This window comes from Pongo abelii, chromosome 9 (genome assembly GCF_028885655.2).
Source record: "Pongo abelii isolate AG06213 chromosome 9, NHGRI_mPonAbe1-v2.0_pri, whole genome shotgun sequence".
In the NCBI taxonomy this organism is placed as follows: domain Eukaryota; kingdom Metazoa; phylum Chordata; class Mammalia; order Primates; family Hominidae; genus Pongo; species Pongo abelii.
In genome coordinates, this window is record NC_071994.2 from 97,500,096 (window position 1) to 97,523,411 (window position 23,316).

The 23,316-nt window shown below is 40.6% G+C and overlaps 1 protein-coding gene and 1 long non-coding RNA gene across 2 annotated transcripts in view; one reads left to right on the forward strand and one right to left on the reverse strand.

The window, feature by feature from the left end:
* PIWIL4 (piwi like RNA-mediated gene silencing 4) overlaps window positions 1–23,316 on the forward strand; it is a 56,570-nt gene that overhangs the window by 953 nt on the left and 32,301 nt on the right. Inside the window, exons 2-8 of the mRNA XM_002822363.4 lie at window positions 488–566; window positions 6,859–6,990; window positions 9,138–9,352; window positions 15,301–15,422; window positions 17,300–17,380; window positions 18,903–19,100; window positions 20,967–21,078. Coding sequence (XP_002822409.3) covers window positions 488–566; window positions 6,859–6,990; window positions 9,138–9,352; window positions 15,301–15,422; window positions 17,300–17,380; window positions 18,903–19,100; window positions 20,967–21,078 — 939 coding nt within the window. The remainder of the gene's footprint in view (window positions 1–487; window positions 567–6,858; window positions 6,991–9,137; window positions 9,353–15,300; window positions 15,423–17,299; window positions 17,381–18,902; window positions 19,101–20,966; window positions 21,079–23,316) is intronic.
* The window catches only part of LOC129048737 (uncharacterized), a 66,440-nt gene continuing 50,067 nt past the window's right edge, over window positions 6,944–23,316 (reverse strand). Inside the window, exons 2-3 of the long non-coding RNA XR_008511316.1 lie at window positions 7,642–7,800; window positions 6,944–7,302 (exon numbers count right to left, since the gene is read on the reverse strand). This is a non-coding gene — a long non-coding RNA (uncharacterized LOC129048737). The remainder of the gene's footprint in view (window positions 7,303–7,641; window positions 7,801–23,316) is intronic.

Below are 23,316 nucleotides of genomic sequence, written 5' to 3' on the forward strand. Positions count from 1 at the left end.
CTTGAAAACAAAGAGAAGTAGTTACTATGAAAAGAGAAACTACTAATGGTTCCCTTGGCCTATTTTGTGAACCTGTTTTGGCCCAGTTTATTCATGCAGAGTCATGATCTGACCTGCTGACCCGGGGCCTCTGTTCATTTTATGTCCGTGGGCCATGGAAGCCTGAGCTCCATGTGCATCTGTGCCGCATGCCCTCTGGTGAGCTCCCTGGGCACAAGGATCTCATCTCTGCTTCTTTACACCTCCAGCTATATCTAGCGACAGTTGGTACTAAAATCAAAGTTTGATGAGTGAGGAAAACTATAGCGTGTCCTTATCCTCTTTTCTAGAATGGGCACTCTCTTCTCATCTCTCAAGGGTTTTACTTGTTAACATTTTCTTTGCCTAGTTCATGGTAATCCAAAGACCTGACACTGTTCTTAGGATAATCTTTTGGTTTGTGACTTACCATTGTAAATCTGAACAAAACTTTTTTTTGCCATTTTAGCCTAGATCTGTTGATCTTAGTAACAATGAAGCATCCTCTAGCAATGGCTTCTTGGGAACAAGCAGGATTTCAACCAACGGTAAGTGCAGCTCAGCCTGTTCATTTAGTACCATTCAACCTGAATGGAGCAAGAGGAGCCCTGCCAGGCTTTACAGCAGTAGGCCCACCTCTTGCACATCCTGATTTCCTTTCCTTGAAGGATCCCCTTTGTCATGTTCCTTTGGGACTCTTTAACATAGAAGAACGTGCTGAATTTCCTGAGTGTTTGGTAGACGGGACTCCATAGATATTAGGAAGCCAGTTTCTGTTTCTTTCTATTACTGAAGAATTTTGAAAAAATGCTTTAAAAATCTTTATGGTGTTATATACGAATACCATTTGATCCAGCAACCCCACTGCTGGGTATCTACCCAAAGGAAAAGAAATCATTATATCCAAAATTTATCTGCACTTGTATGTTTATTGCAGCACTATTCACAATAGCAAAGATATAAAATCAACTTAAGCATCCATCGATGGATAATTAGATAAAGAAAATGTGGTATACATATATAAGACAATACTACTCAGCCATAAAAGAATGAAAGCGTGTCTTGTAGCAACATGGATGGAATTGGAGGCCATTATCTTTTTTTTTTTTTTTTTTTGAGATGGAGTTTCGCTCTTGTTGTCCAGGCTGGAGTGCAATGGTGCAATCTCAGCTCACCGCAACCTCCACCTCCCGGGTTCAAGTGATTCTCCTGCCTCAGCCTCCCAAGTAGCTGGGATTACAGGCATGTGCCACCACGCCCAGCTAATTTTGTATTTTTAGTAGAGACAGGGTTTCTCCATGTTAGTCAGGCTGGTCTTGAACTCCTAACCTCAGGTGATCTGCCCACCTTGGCTTCCCAAAGTGCTGGGATTACAGGTATGAGCCACTGTCCCCGGGCGGCGGCCATTATCTTAACTGAAATAACTCAGAAACAGAAAGTCAAAGACTGCATGTTCTTACTTATAAGTGGAAGCTAAATAATGTGTGCACGTGGACATAGAGTGTGGAATAATAGACACTGGAGACTCGGAAGGTTGGGAGGGTGGGAGTGGAGTGAGAAATTGTTAATGGCTGCAATGTACATTATTCAGATGATGGTTACACTAAAAGCCCACACTTCACACTATGCAATATATCCATGTAACAAAACTATGCTCTTATGCCTTAATGTATACGCATTTTTAAAAAAGCAAAAAAAAAAAAAAAATCTGAATGGCATATAAATGCCAATGCCATTGCTTGGAAGGATGGTAGAAACCTGGTATGCATGTAGCCACTGCTCTCTTTCTTCCCCTCCTGTGGTAAACATCACCATTCAATGGTAGCTCTCTTCACAGCAAAGCCAGATTTGGTCTCAGGATACTTGTCAACATGCTACTCCAAGTCACCACAATCACACACTGTGAGTTGGCATGTCCCATGTGTTAGTCTGCTAGGGCTGCCCTGACAAAGTAGTACCAACTAGGAGGCTTAATCAGAAGAAATTTATTTTCTCACAAATCTGGATGCTGAAAGTCTGAGATAAGGTGGGGACAGGGCTGGTTTGTTCTGAGGACCCTCTCCTTGGTTTATACATGGCCGTCTTCTCCTTGTGTTCACATGATCTTTCCTTTGCATTTCTATGTCCTAATTCCTCTTCTTATGACAACAGTCATACTGGATTAGGAACCACCGTAATGACCTCACTTTAACTTAATCACCTATTTAAAGACCCTGTCACCAAATATGATCACATTCTGAGGCACTGGGGGTTAAGACATCAGCATATGAATTTTGGGGGAACACAGTGTAGCCTGTGACCCTGAATAAAACCAGTTAGCCAGGCCGGGCGTGATGGCTCACGCCTGTAATCCCAGCACTTTGAGAGGCCAAGGCAGGCGGATCACCTGAGGTCAGGAGTTCGAGACCAGCCCAGCTAACATGGTGAAACCCCGTTCCTACTAAAAATACAAAAAATTAGCCAGGCATGGTGGTGCACACCTGTAATCCCAGCTGCTTGGGAGGCTGAAGCAGAAGAATCGCTTGAACCCGGGAGGTGGAGGTTGCAGTAAACCGAGATCGCGCCATTGCACTCCAGCTTGGGCAACAAGAGCGAAATTTCATCTCAAAAAAACAAACAAACAAACAAACAAAACAGTTTAGCCATCTCTTTTGTTCTGACCCCAGTGTTTTTATTTTCACAAGCAATTGATTTCTAATAAATGTGGAAGCTGTAAGCATTAGGTTCTCCCAGACTCTGAGGGTCTGGTCCCCCCACCCATCTCATGTCTGACTCTGCTGTTCCTCACTGGGAGTTTTCCAGTCCTGTGTATGTATCCCTGTGATCCAAACACACAAATGAATGTGCAGCCTCTGAGCACAGAAGCCCTACTCTGACAGGTCCAGTGCCCTCCATTATTTTCAGACATTATTCTATCCTTGCAAATGTTTTTTCACATCTGCCACACATTTTTGTTTTGTTATTAGTTTTTTTTATTTAAAAAATTTTTTTTTATTTTTTATTTATTTTTTGTTATACTTTAAGTTGAAGGGCACATGTGCACAACGTGCAGGTTTGTTACATATGTATACATGTGCCATGTTGGTGTGCTGCACCCGTTAACTCATCATCATTTACATTAGGTATATCTCCTAATGCTATCCCTCCCCACTTAACCCACCCCACGACAGGCCCTGGTGTGTGATGTTCCCCACCCTGTGTCCAAGTGTTCTCACTGTTTAATTCCCACCTATGAGTGAGAACATGTGGTGTTTGGTCTTCTGTCCTTGGAATAGTTTGCTCAGAATGATGGTTTCTAGCTTCATCCATGTCTCTACAAAGGACATGAAGTCATCCTTTTTTATGGCTGCATAGTATTCCATGGTGTATATGTGCCACATTTTCTTAATCCAGTCTATTGTTGTTGGACATTTGGGTTGGTTCCAAGTCTTTGCTATTGTGAGTAGTGCCACAATAAACATACGTGTGCATGTGTCTTTATAGTAGCATGATTTATAATCTTTTGGGTATATATCCAGTAATGGGATGGCTAGGTCAAATGGTATTTCTAGTTCTAGATCCTTGAGGAATCGCCACACTGTCTTCCACAATGGTTGAACTAGTTTACGGTCCCACCAACAGTGTAAAAGTGTTCCTATATTTCCCCACATCCTCTCCAGCACCTGTGGTTTCCTGACTTTTTAATGATCGCCATTCTAACTGGTGTGAGATGGTATCTCATTGTGGTTTTGCTTTGCATTTCTCTGATGGCCAGTGATGATGAGTATTTTTTCATGTGTCTGTTGGCTGCATAAATGTCTTCTTTTGAGAAGTGTCTGTTCATATCCTTTGCCCACTTTTTGATGGGGTTGTTTGATTTTTTTCTTGTAAATTTGTTTAAGTTCTTTGTAGATTCTGGATATTAGCCCTTTGTCAGATGGGTAGATTGCAAATATTTTCTCCCATTCTGTAGGTTGCCTGTTCACTCTGATGGTAGTTTCTTTTGCTGTGCAGAAGAAGCTGTTTAGTTTAATTAGATCCCATTTGTCAATTTTGGCTTTTGTTGCCATTGCTTTTGGTGTTTTAGACATGAAGTCCTTGCCCATGCCTATGTCCTGAATGGTATTGCTGGGTTTTCTTCTAGGGTTTTTATGGTTTTAGGTCTAACATTTAAGTCTTTAATCCATCTTGAATTAATTTTTGTGTGAGGTGTAAGGAAGGGATCCAGTTTCAGCTTTCTACATATGGCTAGCCAGTTTTCCCAGCACCATTTATTAAATAGGGAATCCTTTCCCCATTTCTTGTTGATGTCAGGTTTGTCAAAGATCAGATGGTTGTAGATGTGTGGTGTTATTTCCGAGGGCTCTGTTCTGTTCCATTGATCTATATCTCTGTTTTGGTACCAGTACCATGCTGCTTTGGTTACTGTAGCCTTGTAGTATAGTTTGAAGTCAGGTAGTGTGATGCCTCCAGCTTTGTTCTTTTGGCTTAGGATTGTCTTGGCAATGTGGGTTCTTTTTTGGTTCCATATGAACTTTAAAGTAGTTTTTTCCAATTCTGTGAAGAAAGTCATTGGTAGCTTGATGGGGATGGCATTGAATCTTTAAATTACTTTGGGCAGTATGGCCGTTTTCACAATATTGATTCTTCCTATCCATGAGCATGGAATGTTCTTCCATTTGTTTGTATCCTCTTTTATTTCCTTGAGCAGTGGTTTGTAGTTCTCCTTGAAGAGGTCATTCACATCTCTGTAAGGTGGATTCCTAGGTATTTTATTCCCTTTGAAGGAATTGTGAATGGGAGTTCACTCATGATTTGGCTCTCTGTCTGCTACTGGTGTGTAGGAATGCTTGTGATTTTTGCACATTGATTTTGTGTCCTGAGACTTTGCTGAAGTTGCTTATCAGCTTAAGGAGATTTTGGGCTGAGACGATGGGGTTTTCTAAATATACAATCATGTCATCTGCAAACAGAGATAATTTGACTTCCTCTTTTCCTAATCTAATACCCTTTCTTTCTTTCTCCTGCCTGATTGCCGTGGCCAGAACTTCCAACACTATGTTGAATAGGAGTTGTGAGAGAGGGCATCCCTGTCTTGTGCCAGTTTTCAAAGGGAACGCTTCCAGTTTTTGCCCCTTCAGTATGGTATTGGCTGTGGGTTTGTCATAGATAGCTCTTATTATTTTGAGATACGTCCCATCAATACCTAATTTATTGAGAGTTTTTAGCATGAAGGGCTGTTGAATTTTGTTGAAGGCCCTTTCTGCATCTATTGAGATAATCATGTGGTTTTGTCTTTGGTTCTGTTTATTTGATGGATTACGTTTATTGATTTGTGTATGTTGAACCAGCCTTGCATCCCAGGGATGAAGCCAACTTGATCGTGGTAGATAAGCTTTTTGATGTGCACAAATTGTTATGAACAGTGAATGATGAAAATCCTTCATCCTTGGAGGGAAAATTGGAGTTTTATTTATTTATTTTAAAATATATATAACATAAAATTTACCATTTAAATTACTTTTAAATATGCAGTCTTGGGAGATGAACTTCATTTATATTGTTGTGCAATCATCACCACCATCCAACTTTAGATCTTTTTTCACCATGCAAAATGGAAACTCTGTACTCATTAATTAATAACTCCCATTCCCCCCTCCCTCCAGCTCCTGGTAACTGCCATACTATGGTAGCTTGAATTTTCAGAAACCACCTAACATCTTTTGAAACCACGAGCAATGGCTTATATAGACAATCTAGTGAGGGTAATAGAATTAAAGATTAAATACATTTTGTGATTTTCCTTGGAAACTTAGACTCCCCTGAGCAGGGGCTGGACAGCATTTGAGCCGGTAGCAGTTCCATGTAGGGTGGTTTCATACAGTGACTACGTCAAGGGCAGTGGTCATGTACAGTTCTAGAAATTCATATTACTTTGCAGTAACATTTTGTATTTTTATAAAGTTATTTTCAACATGCCAGAAAGTCAGCATCTCCCGTACTAATTTAAACAGAAAATACTCATTTGGAAACAGATTTTAATTTCATGTTTTCTAGAAGCTGTCAGTAAGTGATATGCCCTGAGGTGAAACACTGGCTTTTATTCTTATGGGGAATTACCTAGAATAAAAACTGATGGCAATGTCCCGGGCAATTTCTCTTCTTTTCATTGGGAAATGTCAGATTCATCTTCTTTCTGGGCAGAAGTTGCTGAGGACAGAAATTAGTCTGTAATCCTTCAGGGTGTTACACAAGAGCTAACGGTAGAAGAGCTGCCCTCCCTAAATAGGTATGGAGAAGGGAACGGGGAGGGAGGGCTTTCTCTTTAGCCAAGAAGTGAAAGTCTACAATATTACAAGAGCAAGAACTAACTCAAGATCTGTTTTTGTTTTCGTGAGCCTGCCACCCAGGCTGGAGTGCGGGCGTGACCATGGCTCACTGCTACCCCCACCTTCTGGGCTTAAGTGATCCTCCCACCTCAGCCCAAGCACATGTCACCACTCCCAGCTGATTTTTTGTGTTTTTGGTAGAGACAGGGTTTCAACACGTTGCCCAGGCTGGTCTCTAACTCCTGAGTTTAAGCGATCCGCCCACCATGACCTCCTAAAGTGCTGGGACTACAGGCATGAGTCACGACGTCTGGCCAAGATCAGTTATTTTTAACAAAATGTTCTGTGTTTTCTTCACAGTTTTCCGTTTTTAGGCTGAAGACTTCTGTATAGTCATGAATGGTTTCAGCAATATGGGCAAACTGTATTCAAAACCACAAGTTTGGATTGCAGTGCATTTTTGACATAGTAGTTGTAAACAGTATCACTAGAATGAAATATGAGCTATTACCACATTCTCTTCATGTTTTAGATAAATATGGGATATCTTCTGGTGATGCTGGAAGTACCTTCATGGAAAGAGGTGTGAAAAACAAACAGGACTTTATGGATTTGAGTATCTGTACCAGAGAAAAATTGGCACATGTGAGAAATTGTAAAACAGGTACCCAGTTTTATGTTACTTACTTTTTTAATGTTACCAAATCTTGCTTAAGGAATTCCAAATTCTAGGTCTAAAATAAATAAGTTCATATGTTTGCTTAACAGATATTTACTGATCACCTTCTGTGTTCAAGGCACTGTTAGATGCTTTAATTTTCTAGCCTTAATTTTCTCTTTTATTAATAGAAATAATATCTTCCCCCAAATGACATCTCACTTTTGGAAAAGATTTTCTTCATATACTGGGGTGGGAGTTAAAAAGATGTTTCTTCTCTTTCCCAACATGGGAAGTAATAATCTTTCTGGACTTCAGCTGTAAAAAGAAAGACATAACCTATTTGGGGGATTCTTTACCCAGATTTCAGGCTCACCCATAAAATTGCATGCAAATTGTCAGTATATGTATTTTCTGGGAAGTAGATCTATTGTTTTCATTGGATTCTCAAAAGTCTTTGTGGCCACCTCACGAAAGTTAAAACTCACTGATGTGGATCAGTGTTTTCCAAACTTTTTAAACCAAAATAAGAAATATATTATTATCCAGCATACACACACTGTCCACACACAATTGAAGCAAAAGTTTCATGAAACAATGCATCTCTTCCTTTCTGTTTTATTCTGGACTTTTCATTAAACATGCGATTCACCTCACCTGATTTCATAACTGCAGCACTAATGGGACCCAGCTGCCGTTTGAAAACTATCATATGTAGACGATCTGGAAGGGTCTTTCCAGCTCTGACAGTCCAGGTTTACTACTCTTTATTTATATGAGCAGCTAAAATATGTTGCTTTGCCATTTCCTCAGGATCTGGGAGAACAAAAGAGATGTGTTATTTAACTAAAATAGCAAAGAGATTTCTTGCTCCTACCAGATATATACCCCAGGTTGAAGCTGAGGAAATACTGAAGCACAGCTGATACCTTGTATTCCTCACCACCTTGGAGTCTCTGGGTTGCTTTCCTCCATGAGAAAAGCAAAATAGCATCTATTCTATATCTTTCTTTTCTTTTTTTGGAGACAGCGTCTCACTCTGTTGCCCAGGCTGGAGTGCAATGGTGAGATCTTGGTTCACTGCAGCCTCTGCCTTCCAGGTTCAAGCGATTCTTGTGCCTTAGCCTCCTGAGTAGCTGGAATTACAGGTGTGGGCCACCATGCCCAGTTACTTTTTGTATTTTTTGTAGAGACAGGGTCTTGCCAGGTTGGCCAGGCTGGTCTCGAACTCCTGGCCTCAAGCAATCCACCTGCCTTGGCCTCCCAAACTGCTGGGATTACAGGTGTGAGCCACTGTGCCCAGCCCCTATATCATTCTTTTCTATAAGACCAAAACTGGATGATTCTCTGTAAGGGGAAGTGAGAAGAACCTCCTTTGTGCCCTCCTGGATTCTACCCTGGGGGAGCTTACACCATCCTGATCACTAACTGACTATATCGTGGCCATGTCTGATTTTGTCCTGTAGACTTTTAAGATGTGAATAAAAATGTCTGTAGGGGGCTGGAAGTCCCGGAAGCACACATGGCCTCCATGTGTCTGCAGAAAACAGAAGCCCAGAAACCCTGTCTGTTTTCACGTTGGAAAAATGACAGTTCCTTCCTCTCTCCCCAGCCTTCCCTTTAATCTCTGAGGGTCTTCTCTGAGATTGTTTGGTCTAACCACTGATATAGCTTTTTCAGAATTTTCAGAAATATGATTAACTTTTGATTATCTGGATTTCCCAGAGGTTGGGGGTTGTATATTCATAGGAAGAACCAGACTGTTTCTTTATAATATGAGAGCAGTATAATTTCAGAGCAGCATCTGAAAATATTACTTGAGCCGATTTGAATTGCAGAGAATGAGAGCGGGAAGGCAAGCTTTGAAAGGTGTCCTGAAATGGTTGAGTTCAGATGCTTCTCGTCTCACAAGGACAGGAATGTCAGTGTCTGCTCGTATGTTCTTAAGAGGGCTGTTTCATGCATGATCCCATTTTAGCTCCCAAAGGTGTTACTAAGCTGCAAGTTTTAGGATTTATCCTGTATCACTGTGCAAAAATCCTTGCTTTAAAGCAACTACTATGCATAGGCAAATACATTTTTAAACGGTGTGATTAATATTAACATGATGTGATTACCCGATTAAAAAATTATTTTTTGTTTGTCTTCTTCAGGTTCCAGTGGAATACCTGTGAAACTGGTTACAAATCTCTTTAACTTAGATTTTCCCCAAGACTGGCAGCTATACCAGTACCATGTGACATATATTCCAGATTTAGCATCTAGAAGGCTGAGAATTGCTTTACTTTATAGTCATAGTGAACTTTCCAACAAAGCAAAAGCATTCGACGGTGCCATCCTTTTTCTGTCACAAAAGCTAGAAGAAAAGGTATAGTATGATTAGTTTTTTCACTGTATATGTGGGTGTGTGTTTATTATATTTGTATACACACACATACACACACACACACACACACACACATATGCATATGCAAGGAGATTCCAAAAGGTTTGTGGAAAGATAGAATTAAAAGGTAAGAATTTAAAAAACTACTTTTATTTCTTACCAAGAGTTTTACCAAGGTCAAGACACTTTTATAAGCAATGATATCAGCCATTTAGTCCATCCCTAGAGAACTAAGGGTCCTGGGAATTTAACCACGTCAATGCAGTCTTTTTTAGCTTATTAACGAAAGAAAAATGGGTGCCCTTTACAGATATTTTAAGATTATAAAACAAAAAAGTCAGAAGGAGCCAAATCAGCAGTAAAGTGGATGCCTAATGATTTCCCATTGAAACTTTTGCAAACTTACCCTTGTTTGTTGAGAAGAATGAGTAGAAGCATTGTTGTGGTGCTCACCAGGGAAGCTTTCCTGGCCATTTTTCTGCTCAAGCTTTGGCAAAATTTCTCAAAACACTTTCATAATAAGCGGATGTTACCATTCTTTGGCCCTGCAGAAAGTCAACAAGCAGAATGCCTTGAGCATCTCAAGAAACTATTGCCATGACCTTTGCTCTTGATGGGTTGGCTTTTGCTTTGACTGGACCACGTCCACCTCTCAGTAGCGATTGCTCTGATTGTGCTTTGGTCTTCAGGATCATACTGGTAAAGCCAAGTTTCATCTCCTCTTACAATTTTTTGAAGAAATGCTTCAGGATCTTAATACCATTTATTTAAAATTTTTATTGACGGCTCTGCTCTTATCTGCAGCTGATCTGAATGCAATGAATTTGCTCAACTTTAATTTTTTAGTCAGAATTGTATAAGCTAAACAAATTGAGACGTCTGTGGTGTTGGCTATTGTTTCTGCTATTAATCTTTGGTCTTCTCAATTAGGACATGAACAAGATGGAATTTTTTTCCTTGCAAATCTGTATAGATGGTCTGCAGCAGGCTTCATCTTCAACACTGTCTCATCCCTTCTTAAGATGAGTTATCCATTTGTAAACTGCGGATTTCTTTGGGGCATTGTTCCCATAAACTTTTCATTATACATCAATGATTTTGCCATTCTTCTACCCAAGTGTCACCAAAAATTTGATGTCTGTTCTGGCTTCAATCTTAGCAGAATTCATATTGCTCTGACAGGGGCTCTTTTCAAATTGAGGTCTTATTCTTAGTGTCTCACACTGGATCCTGTTAGTATGAGTTTATTTTGGTGCAAAATTTTTGAAATCCATGCATAGTTTTTTCGTAATACATATTTTCCATGAATTTGTTGAGGTCTCCTCATATATGCTTATATATTTAAGAGATTAGTTGATTTTCATGACAATTGGAATGAGTGAATCACTCCTTTCCTTTTTCCTGTTCCCTTGCCTGAGAGCTAAAAAAAGACTTCCTAATTAAGATTTCACTAGTAATTGATTTCTTAATTTGAAGCTGGTGGTCTGGTATTTTAAAAATAAGAGCTGTAAGTGTCCTTGAAATAGGCACCTTAAAAAATAATTCCCAAAGTAGGCAAGACTAAGAAACACCATTTGTTATAGCTTCAGAACTTTAAATTAATTCTACCTTTTTTTGCTCCTGCACCCTTGTGCCTGTATGTCCAAATAATTTTACATCAATTTTTGATTCTAGAATTGCCATTTATTTAACTACTTGCTCTATCGTATGAAATTATGAGTTATTTATATCAATTTTTAAAGTTTTTTTAATGCAACCATTGGAAATAGCTATTATTTCATATTCCTTTATCCACCTTTTTACACATTTGACATCTTCAGTCCTAAAATAAAGATGGTATGGATGTTTTTAACATATGTTTTGTTCTAAAACAATGTTACAATTACTACAAGAAAATTTTGAACCAATTTCTGTGTGAAAAATTAAAACAGAGCATTGGATTAAAATTTTATGCTTCTATCCCTTAGAAATCTTAGTCCCTTAGTTCAGCTGTTTGCAGAGTGTGGTAACAATAGCTTAGATTTAAATTTTTAGACTCTAGGTAAGTCTTTGTGAATTTCCTCAAGAAATGTGTTTCTTAGCACTCTTGGGCCTTTTGCCTTTTATGAGACCCTGAGATCTATAGGAGCTGCTTGAGTGATTGTTGCATTGGATATGGAACATTAAAATTATACCATATGGCTAAATTTAATGGCTTAGAAAATCTAGATCTGTAAATTAAGAAACATTTTTATTCACCATAATTTTTGATTGATCCTTCAATACTTTGTCCTATGACCAGATGTTGATAGCATGCTAATATGGCTTCTCATACTTAAATGATATATTTCAAGTCTGTTGTTACCATTAAAAATGATCTTGTTCTTGTAGGTACATTTCTAGCACTAGTTTAGAAATTTAGATATGTTGAAATTATTAAATACTACCCTTGAAGTGTCCAGCTTACTTCCATTGTACCTAAACAGAATGAAGAACGTATACTCTATAAATGCTAAGAATATGTTACTGCTACTCATTTCTCATTCAAAATGAGCATGTAGTATGTGTCGAACACCTTTATGTTGCTGGGGATGGAGCCTAATAAGGAGGCAAGTGAGAAAATAGACCATAAAAACATGGTGTGACAAATCAGGCTTGTTTATTTTATTTCCCAGATATAGGGGATACTAGGTTTAAACAGAATAGTGTTGTCTTATTTCTTATAAACATATGACCTGTCACGCAGTTACAGTGCAAAAGAAAGTGTCCTAATGAAGATACTGCTACTCTCACCTTTTTATTCTGATCTTGGTATTGACTGAGGCTTAATTGTGCATCCTCATCATCCCCTACACATGTCCTAGGATGCTTATTTAAGTTGAAACATCTCAGCACTAGTTGATGCATTGAACTCCTAGGAATTCCAGGATTCCTGTTCAGCTGCCCCCTAGCCTTCCACTATCCAGGCCTCATCTGTGCACCTGCAGCCAGACTGGTGTTGTTATTCATGTCCACATCTATTTGCCACTCTCATATACTTATAAAGAGCCTACTCTGAACCTGGCAGGGTGTTGCGGCCATGGAGCAAACAAAGATAAATAAAACAGAGCACTTGTTCTCCAAAATTTCAATTTCGAATAAAATTCTTTACAAATAAATACTATGTAAGGTAGAATGAAATAAGTGTCATAATAATTAGTATCTTTATTATGCTAGCATTTATTGAGCACTTACTAGGTGTTAAGTACTGTCCTTCTTTGTTCTCCAAGTTATCCCCAACATCTCTCTCTTGAGCAGATCTATACTTTGTGTCCCACAAGTAGCTGCTACCACCACTGCTACTACCAGTTACACCTGTCAGATTACATGTGTTGATCACTTACTCTGCCAGGCTCTTTTTTTTTTTTTTGAGATGGAGTTTTGCTCTTGTTGCCCAGGCTGGAGTGCAATGGCATGATCTTGGTTCACTGCAACCTCTACCTCCCGGGTTTCAAGCAATTCTCCTGCCTCAGCCTCCCGAGTAGCTGGGATTATAGGCACCTGCCACCACACCCGGCTAATTTTTGTATTTTTAGTAGAGACGGGGTTTCACCACATGGCCAGGCTGGGCTCAAACTTCTGACCTCAGGTGATCCACCTGCCTCAGCCTCCCAAAGTGCTGGGATTACAGGCGTGAGGCACCACGCCCGGCCTGCCAGGCTCTTCATAGCATGATCTCATTTAATCCTGTCATCACCCTTGGGGCCTAGTGAGGCTAAATATCTTGCCCAAGGTTGTCAGAGAGAGCTTGATGAAAGGCAAGATTAGTTCTAGCAGGACACTTGAGAGTGATAGTTCCTTGTTTAGGATTTTGATCAGTGAGGTGGACAATGGGAGATATGGAATTCCTAGGCAGAAGAGGCAAACATGCAATGATGGGAAGTGAGGGCCATATTTTAGAAACTTTTGCTCATTCAGGTTTAGCCAGGAAGGTGTGGAAGTTGTGATTTCAAAGGCAAAGAGAACTTTAAATGTCCTGCCAAGGAAAAGAGACTCTTCCATGGATCACTGAAGACTTTGAGAGAGCATTTCCATGGCAGCTGTGTTAAATTACCAGTTACTCTGATCACATCCTATTGAATGGTTTACAGAAGGAGGTGGGAAGAGTAGTAAAGTGCCACTGAAATAGTGTGGGCAAGGTGTCGAAAGGGCTTGAAAAGAGATACAAAGTGCTGCTATTTATTTGAATTCCTGAGTGCCTGTGCAATGGATGGAAATAAAATCAATGCATTATCTCATTTAATCGTCACAACCCTGTGACTTTAGTTAGACTCAGTACCAGAAAGGTGTTCCACATCACACCAGCTGTAAGAGGCAGAAGACCAGGGTCCATCCAATTCCACATCATGTGCTCTTAAGCACTGTGGTAAATAATGGTATTGGAACAGCTGAGATAGATCAGAGACATTCCTGGTGTAGATACAGTAAGACTTGCCATCTGATTAGATTGTGAATTGAGGAGGAGAAGTGAAAGTTTACTCTGAGGTTAGCAGCCTGGGGACTGGAGGGTCAGAGGTCCAATAAGAGATGTAGGAAGTGAAGGAGGAGTGGGTGTTTGGTGGGAGAGGTACAAGGTGGGCTGAAGAGTTTGATCTTAGGTGGTTGTTGAAAATGCAGTTCCTGAGACCATCTGCTGCCACCTCCCCTCAACCACTCATCCCAAAGGATTAAGACATCCTTTGCTGTCTTAATCTTTTGTTCCAAAGCCCCTGCAGCAGTTTGAGAGGTGGGCATCCCTTCTGTCTGCCAGAGTTTTCCCCATGTTGATGAGCTCTTTCTATAGCTGTCCACCTCTGATTTCTGTACAATTTTATCTGAAGCAAGAAATTATCTCTTTGAAATCTTACATGCCTGTGAAAAGATCAGTTTCTCTTTGTTTCCATGCAGTGACTGGCTCCTGCCTTACATTCTTGATGCAACCTAAAAGTGGTTAAAACCATACTGTAGCTGTAGAAAGTAGAGGCAGAATACATAAATGCTTGCTAATTAGCTGACTTTATCTAATTGCTTATCCCTTTGAAAAATCCATGATCTTTGATTGATATTTATTGACTGATTTGTATATTCCTTTATTTCAAGAACCTATACTGAGTCCTTTCTGGTTCAAGAAGCTTTAAATTTAGTGGGAGCTGTTATAGAATCATATTCATGCGTTCATTATATTGCTAGAACATTGTTCCAGGTTATAAGGACTTTAGGATTTCTCTAGACCTTTCAGCAGTTTATAAAATCAGATTTCTGATCCGTTCTAATTTCCACCACTTGTTCCTCTCTCTCCCCATGTTTACTTTCCCTCTCATTTATCCTCTCTCCTTTCTTTCCTTCTCTCTTCTTCTCTGCTTTTCTACATTATAAACAGACTTTGGAGGCTGTCCTCTGGAATCCATCAACTTGGGATGGGCAGGACAGTCCACTAGTGGGCTTCTGAGTATCAATGAATACCCTGAAAATGGGTACAATTATGTACACACACAGTGGTGTGTGTATATATATGTATATATGTGTGTATATATATGTGTGTGTGTGTGTGAAATTTTATTGAGAAATATCTAACTTTTATCAGACTCTCAAAATAATTTGTGACCCATCTCCCTCCCGCTCCCTAGAAAGATCAAGAACCACTGCTCTGGAACTCTCTTTGGACCAAACTTTGAACCATGAGTCTGGCTTTAATTCTCCCTTAAGAAGTTAGAGAGTAGAGAGATGTGTTGTTTTTTTAGGATTGGCAAGATACAGAGAAAAAAAGCCCTCTGAACATAATGTGATGATTAGATTATTACTCATATACTAACACCTGCAGTTTTGTTTTTGTTAATGCATATTACATTGTGATGTAATATGGCTTTATAATCTGCATTCTGCACACTTGGGGATAATTTGTAGGGTGCATATTAAGTACCTCTTTTTCCCAGGTCACAGAGTTGTCAAGTGAAACTCAAAGAGGCGAGACTATAAAGATGACTATCACCCTGAAGAGGGAGCTGCCATCAAGTTCTCCCGTGTGCATCCAGGTCTTCAATATCATCTTCAGAAAGTAAGGCACTGGAAATGTGAATTTAATTTGGGCTAATGATACCTTTCAGCATAGAGCCTGGGTATTAAAGTAATCGACCATTTTGTAGGAAGTGTGCCAGCAGTGATGCCACCGTTAGGGCAATTTCTCAAGTACCTTCTCATACATGAACAATAATGTGCAATGCAGCCCATTACAGCCACTCAGTGGCACAAACTGTTAATATCCAGTATTATCCTAAGTTGAGACAAATAATATGGGGATTATTGCTGTCTCACTGGTAGCAGGGAGGGTACCTTTTTCCTTTTCTTCTTTTTCTGTGTCTTTTCCCAGACTTAAAAGTTCATTTAGCAAACTTAGTAAGTTTGGCTTAACAAACTGAAGAATTTGTTTTTCTCCTAGCCGGTTGATTTAGGAAAGAAGATCACTGTCTGCTTTCTGCCCTGGCTCCACCCTCAGCCCATTTCTTTCCCCCACATCTACATGGTTGTAGCTCAGCTCTTCAGTGTTCTGCAGACTGGTCTAAGGATCACATACTCCAGCGTCTTAGGGGTGGAGTGGAGCTCCATAAAAGGCATATTCCCTGGACCCTCACTGAATCTAGTTAGTCAACAGAAGTTCACAGATAGGCCTAAAAATTCACATTTTTAGGATACACTGAAGCTTGAGAACCACTGTTTTACATGCTGCTAGTGTGGATCATTAAGATGATCTGTTAGAAACCTTACAGGCAAGTCCTTTATTCAACAGTGACCTCTGGAAGGCATGAAGATGGGGAAGTTTGGGGATTTCCTGAGTCATAAGGGCACATCAGGAACTTCCCCCACCCAGATGTCCTAATTCCTAATTCCAGTCAGATGTCTTGTCCAGCACCTTTTGGTCATATGTGAGCCTCAGCTTACTGCATATCAGCTCTTCAGAAGCCAGTCTTGCATGCTGACATTTGGAAGATGCTTTCAGTGAGAAAGTTCTTTCACTTGTCTTTTATCTTACTTTACCCTCACTAGAGCACCCTGAGGCAAGTGCTATTAAAATCCTTATTTTTAAGAGAAAGGGGCTTAGGCTCAGTGACACTTGGCAGCCAAAATCACAGTTGGAACCCTTGTTTCCTGGCCTGAAACCCCCATGTAGGTCAAATTCCTAAGGTGACCAGGATTACTTGCTGAAGACACAGTCTTAGTCATTTGGCAGCACCTGGAGAGCCTGAGCAGCCTCATTAGAAATAAGATCCTCGGCTGGGCCGGTGGCTCATACCTGTAATCCCAGCACTTTGGGAGGCAGAGGCGGGCAGATCACCTGAGGTCAGGAGTTCAAGACCAGCCTGACCAACATGGAGAAACCTCGTCTCTACCAAAAATACAAAATTAGCCGGGCGTGGTGGCGCTCTTGCTTGTAACCCCAGCTGCTGCGGAGGCTGAGGCAAGAGAATTGCTTAACCCGGGAGGTGGAGGTTGCAGTGAGCTGAGATCACACCATTGCACTCCAGCCTGGGCAACAAGAGCGAAACTCCATTTCAAAAAAAAAAAAAGAAATAAGGTCCTCATCCCCAAGTAGGGAAGAGGTCAAAAAGGCCTGCAGGCATGGCTTATCGCACCCCATCCAAGCTAACCAGAACGTTACTACTGCAGCCATAATGGCTAATTGACCACATATTTGTCACTGCAGCTAAACCCAGACAGATAAAAATAATTTCAGTTGTAGTATTCTCAAATATGAAGAAGTGATATTTCTTTATAGACATTCATATGTATATTTAGTATCTAAACCTTGCAGTGCTGTGAGAATGAGAGGTCTGTATTTCCTATATATTTTTAACATTATGTTCAGTAAGTGTATGAACTTAGAATTACACTGTTACTGACTGATATTTACCAAAAATTCAAAAAAAATACTTGCAGGATCCTCAAAAAGTTGTCCATGTACCAAATTGGACGGAACTTCTATAATCCTTCAGAGCCAATGGAAATTCCCCAGCACAAGTAGGTTTATTTATATTTTCTGTTACTCCGAAATTATTATAATGTGAGCAACATAATTTATGATGCAATATTATACCATTATGCCTCCTGTGAGAGACGCTGTGATATGAAATGTAATGAATTTTTTTTAATTTTCAAGTTTTTTTAATGAAATGGTGCATGTGAACGTGAAGCTAGCAGCTTTGTTTTCTTATGTTAGTGTGATAGATAATTATCACAAATCCTAGAAGGAATTCAGAAACTGAATTTTCTGTGTATAATAAGTAATAATGAAAGCAGGATGAGCTGTATTTTGTTGTTGAAAGGCTGTTAGCACAGCCAGAGTGGTTGACATGAAATTGTCAGGGCAGCACGGATCAGAAAGAGTAGCCAACCAAATAACTCTGGTGAAGGATAGAATCCTTATGAACACCTGCAGAATTTCTACCTAAACTGGGAATTCGAGGCTTCAGGGAAAGTGGTCAGCTATGTCTTGAACTGGTTGTTACTTAGCTCTCAAAAATACTGTGGTCAAACTATAGACAGAGAGGCAACTGGTAGCCCAAACGTAGATACATAAAGGGAGAAGTGCATAAAAGATAGAAAATGGGAGTGGTGTGTTTGGCCTTCTGCCTGGTGGAGGAAAAATGATGGAGTTTCCATATGTTCATTCAGAGTGTCAGCGTGTTCTCTATAAAGCACCCAATTCATCCTTGTCACTAATCTGTCCACCTGGATTAGAAAATCTCATAGGTGCAGATTATACTAAACTGCCCTAGGTGCTCAGCACATATGCCTGTCCTGGAGGCTGGCTTAGTATCACAGTGACTACTTATAGTCCACAAAATATAAACTGGAATTATTTTTAAAAATAATAATCTATTATTTCATGCCATTTCTGTAACTTCTTATTCAAGATTTTTAAGTTTATGTGGGAAGAAACTGTAGGCTGTGTTCCGGTTTCTCTTGTACATCTGTTTGTGATATCACTTCTGTATTTCTTAATCTCATCATTAAATCTACCCACTGCCCTCGCCTTTGAATTGGGGTGCTTTTCTGAACCTAGATGTTTTCCTGTGGGGACAGATCACTCCATACATGTATTATTCCTATAGTTACGGTTTTCAGGCAGGGACATATCCCCCCTTCTTCAGGGAACATTTTGTATTGTCTAGAGACGTTTTTGGTTGTCACAGCTGGGAGGCTGCTACTGGCATCTAGTGGGTAGAGGCCAGGGAAATGCTGCTAAACATCCTACAGTACACAGGATGGTCCCTAACAAAAAATTATCCGGTTCAAAATGTCAGTGGTGCCAAGGCTGAGAAACTGCTTTACAGTAAGGTATTTTATCCTAAATGTATTCTTAAAGACACTGCAGCTGAAAAAAAGTTTTCAGTCAACAACTGGAAGAAATCAGACTAAAGAAAAAAATTATCTTGTTAAGATCTCAAGAATTAGAACAGAAAACTACCATTTAAAAATCTTTATTGTGTTTCCGGTATAACATTGACAATATTCCTTTTTTTCTTTTTTGTTTTTAAAGATTATCCCTTTGGCCTGGGTTTGCCATTTCTGTATCATATTTTGAAAGGAAGCTCCTGTTTAGCGCTGATGTGAGTTACAAAGTCCTCCGGAATGAGACGGTTCTGGAATTCATGACTGCTCTCTGTCAAAGAACTGGCTTGTCCTGTTTCACCCAGATGTGTGAGAAGCAGCTAATAGGGCTCATTGTCCTTACAAGGTACAAGCCTGCGTCTAAATAAACTTTTCTTCAGAAATCAATCATTGATGGTATTTGGGAATAGGAATAGTGTTGGAGTATTGGCCCGATATTACGGATCTAATCCGTTTGCTCATCTGTTTAGAAGACCTGGTTGTTTTGCTGTCTGGAGTTCACACGTCCTTGTGTGGCATTCTGGACTGTCCACAGGCTCCAAATTCTCGCTTGCTGTACCCTCCTTTCCCCCAATGCCACTCTCTATTCTAACCCCCAGCGGTCTGCACTTTTCATGCTTCAGTTCAGTTCAATTCAGTTCACTTCAGTTGCCTGGATTCCCTACCCCAAATTCTGCCTTTTAAACTTCAGTTTTCACAAAGCTTAATTCTAATGTCCTGGCTTTTCTGACACCTCCATTTGCCTACTCAGTTGGAATTATTCAGTTTCTTCCCCTGGGCTGTGCCCGTAACACTTTGCTTATGGCTACCTTGTTGTGGCCATCTTATTTCATTTTACAGGACAGAAGGTTAGTTCCATGTCTCACCTTCTTTATTAGATTCAGGAGTCTTTTAAGTTGAGACCACATTTTACTTCTTTGCAACCTCTAGGTTTACGTATACAAAATTTGCCCTCATTGCACACTGAGCTGAGTTAAACACGGAAAATTTGGATGACTTCCTGAGTACTAAAAAGCTCACTGTATACTGCTGCTAGTCCAAGAATACTTTTTAAAAATTTTTTTAAGTTTTGGGATATATGTGCAGGATGTGCAGGTTTGTTACATAGGTAAAAGTGTGCCATGGTGGTTTGCTGCACCTGTCAACCCATCACCTAGGTATTAAATCCAGCATGCATTAGCTATTTTTCAGAATGCTCTCCCTCTCCCCGACCCTATCCCCTGAGAGGCCCCAGTGTGTGTTGTTTCCCTCCTCGTGTCCATGTGTTCTCATTTTTCAGCTCCCGCTTATAAGTGAGAACATGCGGTGTTTGGTTTTCTGTTCCTGCCTTGGTTTGCTGAGGGTAATGGCTTCCAGCTCCATCCGTGTCCCTGCAAAGGACATGATCCTGTTCCTTTTTATGGCTGCAAGAATACTTCTTTTAGGGGACTTGTTAGCCTTCTATTCTGGCTTAGAATTTCCACTTAAACTTGTTTTTCTGGGATATATAGCAGAGGGGTGGGACTGGCTGGATTCCACACTACTTGGTATGAGAAGGCTACCCTCTTATCCTCCTGTCATGATCTTGATGGATTAGCTTATCACATTTCAAAGTCATCTTGGAAAGAATCGAAAGCTCTAGAGAAATCTGCTGTGGTAGTTTCTGCCCCTAGGCTGGGTCATCCTGAGAGGACAGTCCAGGCTACACAGTGCTGAAGGGGAGAAGGAGCTTAGAGTAATCTTAGCTAACCTGTTTTGTAGTTTTGCCAAGGGCCAGCCCTAGCGGGGAGATTAAGCAAGACGCCAGCATTGTGGGTTGATTGGCCTTCTTTTGGTGCTTTTTTTTATCAGAAAAACTACCTGGGAGGTCAGAAACTCTGAGTGACACCAGAAGATAATGGGAAAGTTTTGAGCAATGCTTCAGCCTCTGAATATTTAAGAATGATGTACCTGAAGTTAGAGTATCTATCAGTGAGAAAAATAGACTGTGGTCTAAGGACTTTCCCACAGGTTTTGTTGGAATGTGGACAGAAGTCTTCCTGTATACGAAATTATTAAGGAATGCCCTTTTCAGATAAGAGCTATTTTTTAAAAAGTGAATATTCTTGTTTTATTGTTTTCATAATTTCTGACATTCTGGAGTCTATCTTATGTGTTGAATTAAAAGTGTGGTGAAGTAGCTGCTTATGTTAGATGATTAAAAAACAATTTAAAGACTTTTTATATTTGGCAGATACAATAACAGAACCTACTCCATTGATGACATTGACTGGTCAGTGAAGCCCACACACACCTTTCAGAAGCGGGATGGCACCGAGATCACCTATGTGGATTACTACAAGCAGGTAGGACTTTTCTTCATGCATCTCTATCTCCTTTCCTTTTACCTCAGAGAAGTCTCTTTATTCCAAGTCTCAGAGGTCCCCCAGATTGTAGGCTGAGTCTGCCTCCGACCTGATTCTCTGACTTGTCTCTCTTCTTCATCCCCACCCTCCCGGTCTCCTGTTGACCCTCATCCTATCTCCTGTTTCCTTCTTCCTGTAGTCTGAGTGATCTCCCTTTAAAGCATATCTGATCACACTGCTCGCAACGCTAATACATTTCCATGTCTCCTTATTGCCTTAGGACCACAGGTAAGCCCCTTAGCAGGGTTTCCAAGGCTCCTTATGATGTGGCCAGATCCTGCCTTTAAAGCCTCATCTCTTCCCATTCCCCTGCTCCCTTCCCTGGCTCTGATGTAATTGTCTCTTGTGATTGTGTGACTCAGTTTCTCCCCTGTGCATTTTCACACATGTTGCTTCCTTTTCCTGGATACCCCTTCACAGCCAGATGTACACTAGACACCCTTGCATACTCAGCTCAGCCATCAAGTCTCAAGGGAGCCCCAAAGCATTCCTCCCAGGATCCCTTCCCTGTTTCAGGTCATCACAGGCACCACACAAATGGTCTGAGCCCCATCCTAGACACTGAGCTCTGGGAAGGGGGCTCCTTATTTTTGGATTCCCAGGACTAGCTCAGTGCTTTGCACATCTTGGATACTCAAGAAACTGTTGATGGAATCTGTTGCTGCCTCTGGAAGCTCTAGTCACATTTGCAACAGTTATCTCTACCCCTCATCTTCCATGTTCAATTCCTTTTGAAAGCACCTTCTCTTTAATGTATGGTAATATTCAGGTTAAAACAAACAAACAAAAACAAAAACCCTTTCTTGATCATTGTACACTTTCAGGAAAAGCTCTCTTTTTCTCCTTAGCTAACTTTAGAAAGTCATTTACACTAGCTCCAAGCACCTTTTCTGTTCTTCCTTCCTGAAACCTCAGCAGTCTGGTATCCAGTTATGCTGCTTTAGAAGTAGTTCTAGAAAGGTCAAGTTCAGTTACTGTTCTTATCCTAAAGGGCTTTCAGTGCATTTGATACCTGTGACCTCTCCCACCGGCTGGAACTGATCTCTTCCTTCCTTGACTCCTGGGACACATCCCTGCGGTTCTTCGCTACTTTCAGGTTGTTCTTCTTAGTCTCCTTTGACATTTTCCTCCTTCCTTCCTCACAAAGGAACCATTATTCACCATGGTTCCCTCATATAGAACCTTTTCATTGTATTTTGAGATGGCTCAAATATAGTGTTTTTGCCTTGCCCTCATTCCCAAATTACATATTCATCTCCATTTCCAGAACATATTTGCATGAATACCCTGCAGGCATCTCAAACTAATATAATTCAGACTGAATTCATTGTCTTTCCCATTCCTGTTTGTCCTTGGAAATTCTGTAGCTCAGATAGGAATGATTTTGCTTTCTTCCTCTTCTTCACCTTAACCTCCTCATTCACTTGTCACCAAGATGAGTTCTGTATCCTTTATCCGTGAATTTTCTCTTTTCCAGCCCTATTCCCACTGCATTAATGCAGGCCATCTCGTGGATCCCCTCCCCCTACCATCACTCTTTATGCCCTAGCTCTCTCCTCACTGTGATCCCTCATCCTCACAGCCATCAGAGATCTTTCTGAAGTGCTGCCCAGAAATCTGATTATAAGCACAAGCTCTGGAGTAAGATGGTCCTGTCTCCAGCTGTGTAACCCTGGGTAAATCACTAAACTCAGAGTGTCATGTGTAAAGGAAATTTATCTGTCTACCTTCATGGTGTAGTGTAAGAACCGAATAAGATAATAACGCACGCAGAGCATTGAAGTGTGCCTGCACTTTGTGAGCACTGGGAGAACAGTGGAGACCATCCTCCTCCTTTTCTATCCTCTGCTTCTTCCTCTCTAGCACTGCATAGTTTGGCCCCCTCTTTCTTTCTTATATTTCTCAGCATCCCTCCTATGCACCCCACGCCTTTATCACCCCATCCACTCTGGCCTACACCTTCCTCAGCCTTTGCGTGTGTTCACTAGGCATCTGCGGAAAGCCACGCTGTACCTTTCTCCTTTACCCCTAGGTCAAACCCTAGCTTCAAGGCCAAGTGTGAAGTCCTCTCTGACCTTGCTTTCTGTCATACACATAGAAGAGCAAGCTGTTCTCCTTTCTAAGTACCTGTGCGTTCATCACATTGCTTCTTGAACACATATTCCTTGGAGAGCAAGG